The sequence below is a fragment of the Microchirus variegatus genome (assembly GCF_963457635.1).
Source record: "Microchirus variegatus genome assembly, chromosome: 2".
Lineage (NCBI taxonomy): Eukaryota > Metazoa > Chordata > Actinopteri > Pleuronectiformes > Soleidae > Microchirus > Microchirus variegatus.
In genome coordinates this window covers 16,646,661-16,660,950 of record NC_139803.1, presented here as the reverse complement: position 1 = coordinate 16,660,950, position 14,290 = coordinate 16,646,661, and the positions used below count along the sequence as shown (strand labels likewise).

General features: G+C 41.7%; 1 protein-coding gene across 1 annotated transcript in view; it reads left to right on the top strand.

Annotated features, from left to right (window-relative positions):
• Nucleotides 1-13,939, top strand: part of LOC310944392 (neuroligin-2-like) — a gene marked incomplete at both ends in the record, with an annotated part of 50,443 nt that extends 36,504 nt beyond the window's left edge. Inside the window, 5 exons of the mRNA XM_083910164.1 lie at nt 4,618-4,803; nt 8,008-8,273; nt 9,998-10,151; nt 12,488-12,854; nt 13,006-13,939. Of these exons, the coding sequence (XP_083766290.1) occupies nt 4,618-4,803; nt 8,008-8,273; nt 9,998-10,151; nt 12,488-12,854; nt 13,006-13,939 (1,907 nt within the window). The remainder of the gene's footprint in view (nt 1-4,617; nt 4,804-8,007; nt 8,274-9,997; nt 10,152-12,487; nt 12,855-13,005) is intronic.
• Between the last annotated feature and the right edge of the window lie 351 nt (nt 13,940-14,290).

Sequence of the window (14,290 nt, the reverse complement as noted above, 5' to 3'; positions counted from 1 at the left end):
CCTGGCGGAGAGCGTGACAATTAGCTTGTGCCGGCATGCCGGCTCTCACATTTATCCATGCATGTGTGTAGCGACTGTCTTTTGTGTGGCATAGTTTGTGCACTTGAATATGGAAGTGCTTGAATTTTGTGCATGCAAGTGCTTTTGTGAGTGTCTGTCCATACCATTTTGCCTGAAGCTCTGAACAGTTGCCAGGCAACTGTGGCAGGCAGCTCAGGCTCGGCTCAGCACACAGTCAGGGCAGACACTTCCACATGCTTATGGTTCTGATTAGCGGCGTGGGTCAGTGCCGATTCGTAACCAGGTCAGAGTCACATCAGGACCAGAGCCAGTCAATCACTGGGATGATCCAAGGATAATGCAATTACTTGCAAAACATGTGAACTATATCCTCATTACTGGGCATAATCCCTTTAAAATTATTTCTGCTCCAACACTGATATGGTTTGAATTAAAAACATTTCTATGGAAACTGCAATAATAAATTAATTATTAAATTATTTATTTAATAATAAATAACTAATGAAAATTGTAATTGTGTTCTTTTTTTCACATTGTAACATCCATAATGTGTTTTATATTCCATATTTTTATAGCCTGGCTAATGCCAAACTGCATCTGAATCTCCGGACCTAGACCGGAAGTTCCAATTAACACTGTTTTTTTAGTGTGTATCTGCGTCATTACCTCGTTTACGAAGCCCTGAAGGTTCTAAACAAACAGTTCAGCCACTGCTGAGAACGCTTTTATGTATTGTAATCTCGGCCTCAGCGAGATCTCTGAAAAAACCCGGTCCGGTTACCTAAACAGCATTTCTCCTGAACAGTGGATCCTCCTGCTCCGGACACTAGTCCGGGCACATCCAGTTGCGTACATTGAACCGCAGAAGAAGAATAACGTCCGTTGTGGAGGTGTTTCACGAGCGACAGTGTCTTCTGACTCTGGGTCTGACTCCAGGTCGTAGTCGTAAAAGGGACTGCGGCGGGGAGTCGTGAAGAAGCTATTTTTAAACATTGTTAAAACAATGTTTTGATAATGAGTAGCAGTGCATCCACCGTTCCAGAGGGGGGAGCTGTGCTTCTGAGAGCTGGTGTGCTAATTACGTCACTTCCGGGTATTGGCCAATCACAAGACGGTTGGGAAGGCTCTACACTGGATGGCCAATCACAACACAGTCTGTCTTCTGGATGTGAGATTTCAGTCTGAAACAGCGCTACTGAAGAGAGCTTCAGTGAGGAGAGATTTCTATCGGCTCATTTACAGCAACTAGGAGGTTTTTGACCATAAAAACAAGTTATTGTATGTAAGTAGACCTCCATAACTCACATATATGTGCGATAGGACCACTCTATTTGAGCTTTAAGATGGAATCCGGAAAGAATGTAGTCACCTCCCACTTTCAAGAGGCGTAACCAATGGAATGGACGTAGATGAAAATGCTTCTGTAAGCAATTGGATAGACCTGCAGTAAATCAGACCGATGATCTGGATGACATGATATTTAGAGCGACAGACAATCAGCAAAGTGAATGTTGTAGTTTTCTAGGAGCGATGGCTATCCAGTATCTCAGGGGAGTTGCCTAAATTAAATCAACGGCGAGCTCTTCGGTGGCCGCCATTGTTTGATGTATATAAAAGCTGCTAGACGTTTTAGGAGATTCTGAAGTTTGCCAAAACGGGAAATAATCTTATCATTTTAATTCCATGTGATTTTCATCAATATTAAATATAATATTTAATACTAAATGCCTCACTGTCAGGGCTGCAACAGCGTTTTAAACCAGTCAAAGACATCACAGATGTCATATCATGATATGATGATATCCAATGCCACATGTCAAGATACTGAGATAATATTGAAGTTTTGCTCACTGCCCATCCCTACCTTCTCTCAGTTAACATTTTGTGCAACCGCTGCATCTCTCACAGGCAGATATTCCATTGTGCAAGTTGTCCAAAAGGCTGAAAGCATTTGTGTCATATTGTTGTCAAAGGATTTTTTAGTAATATGAATCATAATTTAGCCAGGGTACCCAAGCAAAAAGCTTTTAAAGTGCTGTTAGGTGTAGTGCACAGTGTTCAGTGTAGAGTGTGGTTGAGATGTGTGTCAAGCCGATGGTGGTGCGAAGGTCATTTTGGCAGGATGTCATCATCACCATCATTATCATCCCTGCCATCGCATTATAATCCATTTGCCGTTCAGCACTCAAACCCACTGACTGCTGTCTCCCACCATCTGCCTGTGGACTCCTATCACTTTACTTTACGGCCATCCTTCACAACATCGATATATGTCTTTTTTATCTCCCAAGGAAATGTTTTTGAATTGTGATCACTTTATTAATCACAAGCATTTATGTGTCTTTATGCCATATAGAGACAATCTAACCAACAGACTTTATGCAGAGACACTAACCATAACCTCAGGGGTCTTGTTTATCGTTTGAATATACTATGTTTTTAATGTACACATCCTGACAAAAGCAAACATTGGCATTTACTGTTCAACCACTAAGCTCATCTGGATGGCAAGGCAAGCATGCATGGCTGCACTACAGAGCTGCAATTTATGCTTTCTTTACACCTGCTGTCAGTGAAATACGTTTTTTATTATAATATGTTAAATAGCTCTATATTCTGACAGCTACCACTTATCTAGAGAGGGTTTTTTTTTTTTTTTTACACGGAGCCACTTTTTTAGGATGACAAACCTCTGGGGCCCAATATAAATTGTGACAAGCACAAATCTGCGCATAATATATCCCATTATACCATGCAACTTTATCCAATATGTTTTGATTTATTGCTTGATTTTCCACTTGTCTGTTTCTGTTTATACAACAGGCCTATGGACTCAAATTGTGTGTATATGAATATACACGTATTAAAAGAATACATGTCCTATCCCCTCACCACAAACATTAATTGCGTTAGGGAGCACAGTGTTAAAGTGGACCAAGACCGGAAGTTCCAATTAACGCTGTTTTTTTTTGTGTGTATCTGCGTCATTACCTCGTTTATGAAGCCCTGAAGTTTTGAAACAAACAGTTCAGCCACTGCTGAGAACGCTGTGTTTTATTGTAATCTCGGGCTTAACAAGATCTCTGAGAAAACCCAGTCCGGTTACGTAAACAGCGGTTCTCCTGAACAGCAGATCGTCCTGCTCCGGGCACTAGTCCGGGCACATCCGGTTGCGTACATTGAACCGCACAAGAAGAATAACGTCCGTTGTGGAGGTGTTTCACGAGCGACAGTGTCTTCTGACTCTGGGTCAAAGTCATAAAAGGGACTGCGGCGGGGAGTCGTGATTGAAAATATTTTTAAACACTGTTAAAACAATGTTTTGATCACGAGTAGCAGTGCATCCACCGTTCCAGAGGGGGGAGCTGCGCTTCTGAGAGCTGGTGTGCTGATTATGTCACTTCCAGGTACTGGCCAATCACAACACAGTCTGTCTTCTGGGAGTGAGAAACGTAACACCTGATGTAGACTATTTGGCAAAGTATATCAGAAGTATACCCTTGACTGCAGTGACATCAGAAGCTACAATGAGAAGCCAGGTGAAAGGTTTTGTTTTCACCTGTCTTAATCAATGTTTTAGCAATCCATAAACTGGATTTGTGCTGCTGCTGATGGCGAGTCTGACTGAGGGAGCAACTGTGGGCCAGCGTTACAATGAAGCAACAGCACAAATCTTTAGTCTTTTATTTTGTATTATTTATTTTTCACCATAAGACTTTGGCAGATACATTAGCAAAATGTATTATTCAACATCTCAATCTGCATTCTATTGATACAATCAAGAAAACAATATTGATCATATGGTAGGATTAACCAGAACCCCATCATGTATTGTTCTTGGAAATAACTTTGACTTGATTGACAAGAAAGTCATCTTGGAACTTTCAGATTATACATGAAGTGCTTATAAATTAGGCACATTTACAATGTAAATCATGATAGATTTAAAGGCTAAATATTTTTCCAACCATCCACTGTGACATGGAACCCCCAACTGACAACCAATGATGCAAAGCTTTAATTTTTGCAATTTATAGGATGTTGACATAATGAACAGCTGATGTTAGATTTGTCAGCATAAATGGATCAACAACATGTACATCTCCCTATTATGTTTTTTGGAAGTGTGTTATTACATTTTCAAACCTTTTAGCTCTTAAAATCATTTACAAAAATGTGCAAAGCGGCAGATGTCTTTGTGTGTGCTTGTGAGAATATGGTGTGAATCCTGTGTGTCTGTGGCTGACATTTTCTTCAGTTTATTTTATCTTGTTGTGGGAGTGTACCAACTGCATAAGTAGGTGAAACATGCCTTCTGTTGCGCTCTTCTCTCTGCTTGTCTTCTTAACTGTGTTGTATTTTTTAGGTTGGGTATTAAAAATGAGTCATTTGGCAGTTTTTTTGTGTAAAATCTCCTCAGACTGGCAATGAGTCGGTGGCTGAGAAGTTTCATCTACTCTTAATATGGGATAATGTTAGAATAATGACAATCAACACAGGAGTATGTTATCCTGTGCCTCTGAATGTATGTGTTGTTCCTCCATCTGCTCATAAATCTGTACTTTCTCCCTGTGTTTGTTCTAATGTACCCTGCAGGCTTTCTGAGCACAGGGGACCAGTCTGCAAAGGGGAACTATGGCTTGTTGGACCAGATCCAGGCTCTGCGCTGGCTCAATGAAAACATCGGCCACTTTGGAGGAGACCCAGAGAGAATAACCATCTTTGGCTCTGGGGCCGGTGCTGCCTGTGTGAACCTTCTCATCCTCTCCCACCACTCTGAGGGTGAGGTTACTTCACTGGCATTGTCACTTTTAGCTGTCGTATAGGATTAACTTTCACAACTCTGTGGGTTGTGTATTTCATTACAGCGCAAGTTAGCAATTTTCAGCTGCTCACCTGCAATTTCAGCTGTATGACATTTTCCACCACACCATTTTTTTATTAGGATTATAATAACCTTTTTAAAAGAGTCGCTGTTGATCTTTGTTTTTCTTAAGTAATCTGAAAAGCAACTGTGTTTGAGTAAACAGAAGAAGGATATTTGCCATGAAGCCAATACTCCTATATACCACCTTGGCAAAGAAGCGCTGTAATAATCCAAAATAACATTGCACCAAATGAGGCAAAGATCAGTGAACTGCACTTACAAAATCACCCTTGTCCAATTATCCTTCTCCACTATAGTAAAAATAAATCTTGCAGTAGCACTGGGCCATTCAGCACTACTTTATGATCCAGAGCAGCGGCCAAAACAACTTATTAAGACTACTTTCTCTGTAGTTTTTGGATGTTGGATCTCTTCAATACACACTTGCTTGATCACTAATCCTCTGATATGACCTTCTGTCACAACAGAGCTCAGAAGGTGAATAAAAATTTACAAAGAACTAGGACGTTATGTTATTACCAAACCATCAACCTTCACCCCAACAGACATTGGACGGATAAAATAACATCTTTTATGTGCTAAATGAAATGAGAGAGATTCTCCTCTCTGAGTGTGTGGTGAGAGGCTCATCTCTGTATCTGTTCTGAATCAGAAAATATTCAAGAGGACAAGGGAAAGCATTTCAGTAATTGGGCAGCATTGGCCAAGTTGGTATTTTTTGACAAGTAGCCAGCTGTCGACTGCACTGCTTGCTGTCAAATACTCACTGATACGCTCACAACCTAACCAGAATGCTTTGCATGGATACTGCCGTGCTGCACCTGCTGTGTGGATTATAGCATTCAACCCCGGCAGATGTTGTGTCGTATTATATTAGGAACCCCTTTTTTAAAATTTCTTATCAAAACTTGTTATCACTTCAGTGATGAAATATAAGGAAATTTTCGAATTATACTTATATTAGTATTTTGGGGCAGCGTCAGTGCTTGAGTATTTATATTTCTAACAACTTTCCACTGCATTTCCTAAATTGCATAATTCTACTTACTTTTTAAAAAAATAAAAAAAATTGACTGGATTGGATAGATTTCTCACAAAACCAAAGCCTGTCAGATTTATAGCGACCTAAATATCTCTGTTAGTGGAAAACATTTTTTTTTTAAATTAAATTCTGGATGCATGGAGTTTGCATGTTCATGTGTGTGTGGGTTTGCTCTGTGTTCTCTGGCTTCCTCGCACAGTCCAAAAACATGCACTATGGGGATAAGGTAAATTGGACACTCTAAATCAAGGCTGTTCAACTTAAGGCCCGGGGGCCAGAACCGGCCCTTCAAGCAATTTGGACCGGCCAGCGGCCCATTAACCGATAAATAATGAATGTATTATTTAAATGCGAATAAAACCGTGGCTTCGCCTATTTCTGGTACTTTGCGACACTTTGTGACACTATTTGGCAAATACTAGTACAGCTGTAATTGTATGTACCAGAAAATGTTGCACTATGAGCCAACTGTAGCAATTGTACCTGAATATTATTGGTACTGTTACTTATATTTCTGCAAAAATAGCCTATTGTGGCCATTGCACCTTAATGTTGTTCATATTGTTACCACTAATTTTGTAAGAGCCAATTGTGACTGTTCTACCCGAATGTTGGTGGTACTGTAACTGTAACTTTTGGCACTATACACAAATTGTGTTGTGCCTGAATGTTGGTGGTTTTGTTACTTGACTTTTTTTGCACAAAACTAGCATCCATTTCAATAAATAAGTGCTAAATAATTTATAACATTTTGATTCTATTTGTGTCCGTTTACTCTACATGCAACACAAAATAGTAGTACATGGGGTTGACCGGACCACTGGCTGGACAGCATTCTGAAAAGCTGGCCCTCCCGAAATTTTAGTTGAATAGCCCTGATCTAAATTGACCGTAGGTGTGAATGAGAGTGAATGGTTGTTTATCTCCATTTGAGACCCTGTGACCAGTCTATGGCCCTATGTCAGCTGAGATTGGCACAGTGCCCTTCATGTGAAGGATAAAGTGGTAGAAGATGGGTGGATGTTTATGTTTAAAGGTGCCATATGTAAGAATGTGGCCAAAAAACGGTTACCACATTCAAATTCAAAATGCCGAGGTCTTTTTGGTTTAGTTATCTGACATAACTGGCAACCCGTGGTTGCTCGGCAGCTGAGACTCTACTGACTGCAATGATTGGTAGACGGCGGTAGGTGGCGCCACATGCCAAAACATGATTTCAAAACATAAACATGATTTGCAGTCTGCAAAATATTTTTTTAAATGCAAATATTTTGTCTGTACTGTTGTTGTTGGTGAGTTCAGTTTGTTATATGAACATTATTCCTGAGTCTCTGTGACATTTTAGGAGGATTTTAGGGCCAGTTGCTTTAGATTTATTACATAATGCACCTTTAATGTTTACTGTGGGGAATAAACTTCGTAATTCTCAAAATTCTCACAAAATTTGTACTTACTTACTTTCAACACTTAAGTATGCATGTGTGTGTGTGTGTGCGAGGACATGTTTGTACAGGGGAGAGATTAGATGAGCAGTGGAGCTGGAGCTGCAGCTGAGAGGCTTTTTTAATTGATTTCACAGGGAGAGGAGTGGGGGTGGGGCACATGCAGAATATCGGGGGGCTTAATTATTAATGACAGAATCTGCAGATAAAACAGAGGGACAGCAAACCACTTTACATAACAGTGCAGCGATGCAACAGTGCGAGTGTTTTCCCGCTCCTCTTGCCGTCTCTGTTCCTGTCGTTCTTGCTTTAATCCAGCATCGCCCGCTGCTCTGTGCACAGTTGTCACCCGTTTTCTTGTTGCTGTCTCCCGCTGGATGTTAGGGAAGCTCTGAATTTTCCTACGCTAATGTTCATAAAGATTTTCTCCAGTTATGAAACACAGCGGGATATTGTCTCGCTTTGTGCATACACGGTATAGCTCTAGAGTCGCTCTTATTCCTCCAAGATATGCATTATTGAGATCTCTCAAGCTGTAAAGCCTTGAGGGTCCCATCAGCTGCAAAAGTGTGTCAGATGAAAGAATACTATGTGCTATATCCCGCTCTGTGCAGGCCTGTTCCAGAGGGCCATTGCTCAGAGTGGCTCCGCCATCTCCAGCTGGTCAGTCAACTACAGGCCGCTAATGTACACAAAAATCCTCGCGAGGAAGGTCGGCTGCACTCTGGAGGACATGGGTGAGTTGGTGGACTGCCTGCGGAGAAAAAGTTACCGGGAGCTGGTGGACCAAGACATTCAGCCTGCACGCTATCACATTGCGTTTGGACCTGTGGTGGATGGGGATGTAGTCCCAGATGATCCTGAGATCCTCATGCAGCAGGTCAGAGCTAATTTCTCTGTGTGTTTTATGGAGATGTTTTCGTCATTTTCATGTCAAGTCTCTCGTTCCATCTGGTGTGTCCCTCACACTGCATTGCTAAGTCTTATTCATTCAAAGCATGTACTGTACTATCATCCACACAGTACCGCATCATGAATGACATTTTTCAGTGTTCAAAGTTTGAGGGAAAACTGTTGAAAGTGAAGAAGAACATTAGAAAATAATCTACAGCAAGGTTACATAGCTAATGTGACCAGACAAATTGACCAGCGGCTGTTACCAGGGCCGGCCCAAGCCTCCACGGGGCCCTAAGCAAAATTTGACTTTGGGGCCCTCTGTTTCTGCCAATAATAATGATTATTGATCATTTACACACCTACTGTACCAAAGGTGTTCTACTTATTCTACTCTGCCACAAATACGATTACAATTGTAAAACTAAATGTGAGAACTTTTTGTTGCATGGAAGCAGAAACCAGCAGAAACCAGATTTGCACTTAACTAACTAACTAACTAACTTAAATATTTCAATTGGCAAACTCAGCAACTCCCCCTACTGGCAACACAGAGAATCAATGCATAAAACCAAACTGTTTATAAATAAAATATTAAAGGTGCAACAGAGACTCAGGAATAATGTTCATATAACAAACTGAACTCACCAACAACAACAGTACAGCCAAAATATTTGCATTAAAAAAAATATTTTGCAGACTGCAAATCATGTTTATGTTTTGAAATCATGTTTTGGCATGTGGCGCCACAACCGCCGTCTACCAGTCATTGCAGTCAGTAGAGTCTTAGCTGCTAAATAAAATATAAAGTTAAATAATCACACCTGACAACTACGTAAAAACTGTGAAAAGGCTTTGGTAAAAATGGGGAGAAAAATTCTAAATAAACTACAGCAATACAAACTTTTTTTGTTGTTGTTTTTATTTAATTGCTCTTGGGAGCCCTCTAGTGGTCACGGGGCCCTAAGCAGCGGCTTAGTTCGCTTATGCCTTGAGCCGGCTCTGGCTGTTACTACATTTAACAGGCTGAACCTGACTTTCGCAGTGTGAATGAACACAGCAGATCTAGATGGTGCTTATGCACTTTGATTTTCACCGGTATTAAAATGTTGACAACAGTCTTAGCTGGGTACTGATTATTTTCTTGTGCTCGTAAGACTGTCTCGCGTCATGTCTGAGCTGACTTCCTGTTGACACAGAATACTCTGCCTTACTGAAGAGTAACCAACCCACTACGGACACCTACTGGTATAATTAAATACTGAGGTGTTTTGAGGTCGAGTCACAAGTTAAGTCTGAAGTCACTGTTTGTTTTATTTATCTGCAAGTCTCAGACTCCATTCTGACAAATACATTTGCTGGATTTTTTCCTCCTTTTCATAGTTGCAGTACATACCTGAGCCACATGAGGGAGCTAATTTCCAACAGTGGCACAAGGAATGGCTACTTACATCAGTTAAAGTTAGCTGTATCCATCACGAGTTAAGCTAGCATGAGGATGGACATGAACCAACCCCTTTGATAATGAAACGCAAAAATCCAATGAAAGAAGATTTGTTTACCAAACTTGGCAAAAGTAAAAAAAAAAAATGAATACGAAAAATAACAAAAATAGATTGAACACTGCACACGATACGCGTCTTGCGTTGTCCTCGATTCTTGCACTGTTTTGACATGCTGTGTGTGTGTGTGTGTGTGTTCTCACACCAGGGCGAGTTCCTCAACTACGACATATTGCTCGGCGTCAACCAGGGAGAGGGCCTGAAGTTTGTGGATGACAGCGAGGGAGAAGATGGAATATCAGGAGCATCATTCGACTACACCATCTCCAACTTTGTGGACAATCTGTATGGATACCCTGATGGTCAGACACGATGTCATCTCAACATTATTCACTAACCTCAAGCTGTGATAGACACCTTGCATAGTGTAATGGAGGAAAAATATGTTTACATTGGTATCAGTCTTGCTTTTACTCTGTTAAAAGAGTATACATGGCACGAAGTAATCTCTCTATCCAAAACAATGAAGAGAATAGTGATACATAATAGTGGTCCCTATACTTTTGGCTCTCTTTAAAGATTTTTGGTGTGGTTGTACTGACGCACAGCTATCACTGGATATGCTGTGTTTGGCCTCAGGTATGCCACCTGTCCTGGGAAATAGTGTGACACATGAATACTACTCTCACTGAAAATATGGCTGCCAGAAAAATAAGACCTTATTGAAGACGAGGTGTTGCGGGGCTTCTGCTAAAACATTTGGTAATTTCATGTCACTTGGGTAAACCCAAAACAAAGGATTTCAAGGACTAAAGTTGCAAAATAACACATTTGAACTTACTGATGCAATGCCGTGATGCAATTACGAACTTTGCCGATTTTCTCTACGGACTTTGGCGGGAGGAGGAGAAAGAAAATGCTGTCAAACTGCAAAATAAAGCAGCGAACATATCATAATATATCTTAGACATACGCCGACATTGATTTCTTTCGGTGAAAAGTCAGTTTCTCACTGTTGGCAGGCAAGTATCCGTATCTCGAGCTGGTTCTCGACACAGGGGGCCAGCAGGGGCACACACAGCTTAGGGAGCACCGACTTTCACTGTAAAGAATCTCAGGGTCATTTCTGCGATAACAGAAAAGCTTTGAAAATCTGGTCAAGGAAAATTAGCATTTTCATAAATATTCATAAGGCGCAGTGTATTTTGGAACACTTTTGACACATTTAAACTGTTGGGTTTGTTCCTAATCACTGTTGCAATGATTGCAGTGGAATTGTCAAAGAGGTGAAGGAATGACGAAACGGTTGCTTAATGAGTGTCATTACATTTTTCCTTTTGGTGTGATGTACGTTTATTATTCAGAAACAGTTACCATAGGCACTTCCTCACAGATTCACTGATGTAAGCTAAGCGACTGTTCTAGCCTGCTGATGCCTTTGTCAGGTCATATGGACGTCACCGTCCATCGCGTCTTCTGCTTGACATTGTCTCACTTCTGAGAAACAGCTAAAGAAATGAAGTCATGGATTGAACAGATCATCGATGTGCTGTGATGAAATCACCCGTAGCACATAGGATAACATTGATTTTGCTGTATAAAACAGTGTTCGCAGTAAAGAATGTTTATGATGCTTCCTGTATATCGGCTATGGCCTGGAGTCTTTATTGGTGCAGTCCAAGCAGTAAAGCTGAAAAGCTGTATAGAGACAGCTGAGACAGTTTTTTTTTGTTTTGTTTTTTAAACTATGAATATAATCTTGCAGATAATGTTCACTTGCTGCTTAAAAAGTATGAGATAACTCAACTTGAAGAGACACTTTTTAACCTGCTTTAACTAAGAAAGCACATCAAACACTTTGAATAACAGTTTGAAGTTATTTTTATGATTTGAATCAACAACTGACATTTTAAATCAAGATTACAACAGTTTTTAAATAGATTATCCTTATCTGTACTATGACGCTGTAAACTTGACAATGTTAAGAGAAAATATGAGTCTTGACCTCAATATCAATATCAGCTAATAGTATTGTGTTCAGATAATGTGATTTTTTTTGTTATGGACCAACGTTAAACTTAAAGTTATGCTAACTAAATTGAAATACTTAAATTCATTTTAAATTTAAAAATAATTTTAAAGGGGGCATATTATGCAAAATCTACTTTTTAATCATTTAAATCCTTATATCTTGGACTGGGATGGAGGCCCTATCAATCGGCAAAGTGTGTAAAAAAGATGACTCGCTCATGTTTTTGTGGTCCTCCTCAGTCTAAGTACAGGAGATGTTTGTTGTTCCGCATTAATTGGGGCGTCACAATGTGCTAAATCCCTGGAATTGTTGGAGCTCCGCTTTGTCTGTAAAACAAGCGAGAGTGCTGGCAAGGGCAACGGTATCCAAAAACCGGAATTCTGCAAAGTCTGCGAAAAGTTCTATTCTTGGCTCCACAGTGCAGCACAGAGTTCTACACAAACTTCCAGCCTCAGAGGATTTATCTGTCCAGTGGATACATGTTATTTATGACGGCAATGTGTTATTTTGAAAAATAAAAAAAATATTTAAAAAATAATGTATTTAGTGTCATGATAAATGCTGATAATAAATAATTTCACATAACTTAATTAGGGTTTCATAGTTTATAGTGCACTCTTTGATGACGTACAGCGCATACTCACATGTGTTTTGGTTCATTTCCAGGTAAAGATATCCTGAGGGAAACCATCAAATTCATGTACACTGACTGGGCAGATAGGGACAACAGTGACATGCGCAGGAAGACCCTCCTGGCTCTGTTCACGGACCATCAGTGGGTGGCCCCGGCCATTGCCACTGCCAAGCTGCACGCTGAATTCCAGTCGCCAGTCTACTTCTACACCTTCCACCACCACTGTCAGACCGAGGCGAGGCCAGAGTGGGCAGACGCAGCCCACGGAGACGAGATCCCATATGTGTTTGGCATTCCCATGGTGGGAGCCACGGACCTCTTTCCCTGTAACTTCTCCAAGAACGACGTAATGCTCAGTGCTGTTGTCATGACATACTGGACCAACTTCGCCAAGACGGGGTCAGTTCATACATTTTTAAGATTATGATTAAGAACTTTTTTGGGCTTGATTTAGTTCATCTTTCGGTTAAACTGGTCATTGTCCACTCTGAAATAATCTCTGAACTTCTGAAGATATATTTTTGTTCTCATCTCTCTGCCCCTCTTACAGGGATCCAAACCTGCCAGTTCCTCAGGACACCACCTTCATCCACACCAAGCCCAACCGCTTTGAGGAGGTCATCTGGACCAAGTTCATCTCCAAAGATAAGCAGTACTTGCATATTGGCCTGAAGCCTCGCGTCAGAGACAACTACCGGGCCAACAAGGTGGCCTTCTGGCTGGAGCTTGTGCCACATCTGCACAGCCTTCATGAGAAAATCATTAGCTCGTTCACAACACGACTGCCACCTGGAGGCCCAAACCGCTGGAAGGGCCCTCAAAGCTCTGGTACTCGTTCCACGCGACACCCTGTAATCTCCACTTACCCTCCTGATCCTGAGCCCGATGGGTCAGAGCGTACGCCCTACCATCCTTTCCCCTCTGAGACCAGAGATTACTCCACCGAGCTGAGCGTGACGGTAGCCGTGGGCGCCTCGCTTCTTTTTCTCAACGTGCTTGCTTTTGCTGCACTTTACTATAAACGGGATAAGCGCCACGAACTCATGCAGAGGCGCCACCGCCGACTCTCGCCACAACGAGGCACGACAATGGGCATGGGCGTTGGCATGGGAGTAGTCGGTGCGCCGCCGCACAATGACCTGGCTCTTAGCCAAGAGGAGGAGCTAATGTCACTGCAGATGAAGCAGCAGAGAGTGGAGCTAGAGCACGGCACACCCCTGCCTTCCCGCGGTGTCCATGGTGACCTGGAGCCTCTGCGGCCCCCAGTGTGTCCTCCTGACTACACGCTGGCCCTGCGGCGAGCACCGGAGGATGTGCCACTGATGACAGCCAACACCATCACTATGATCCCCAGCACTATCAGCAGCATGCAGCCCCTACACCCATTCAACACGTATCCCCCTGTCCCGGCCCCTTCCACCACGCCCGTCCCCAGCCACAGCAACAATGCTCTGCCACACCAACATTCCACCACCCGTGTATAGGACTAGGCACAACCTCTGCTACCCCACTCTGGGCTTACAGAGACGAACCGCACAAACTGTTCCATATAAACTTCACTTTCACCACCCTCTATTCCTCTTTAATATGTCTTTTGCATTAAGCCCTCAAATAAAGCTGCAGTCTGTAAGATATCAAGCCAGTAAATATCTTAAAAATATAATCATTAATCGAGAAGTTGATTTAAAATCAGTCCTTTGCCAAAAGCCTGTCATCTTATTTTTGTTCTTGTTTACAACTTTTCAATATCCAGCGTTTGGATAAGCCCCCCAAAAAGCAGCGTTAAGCTTGTCGCTCTCTCAAAGAGGCCTTCAAGTTGACCACAATCAGTCAAG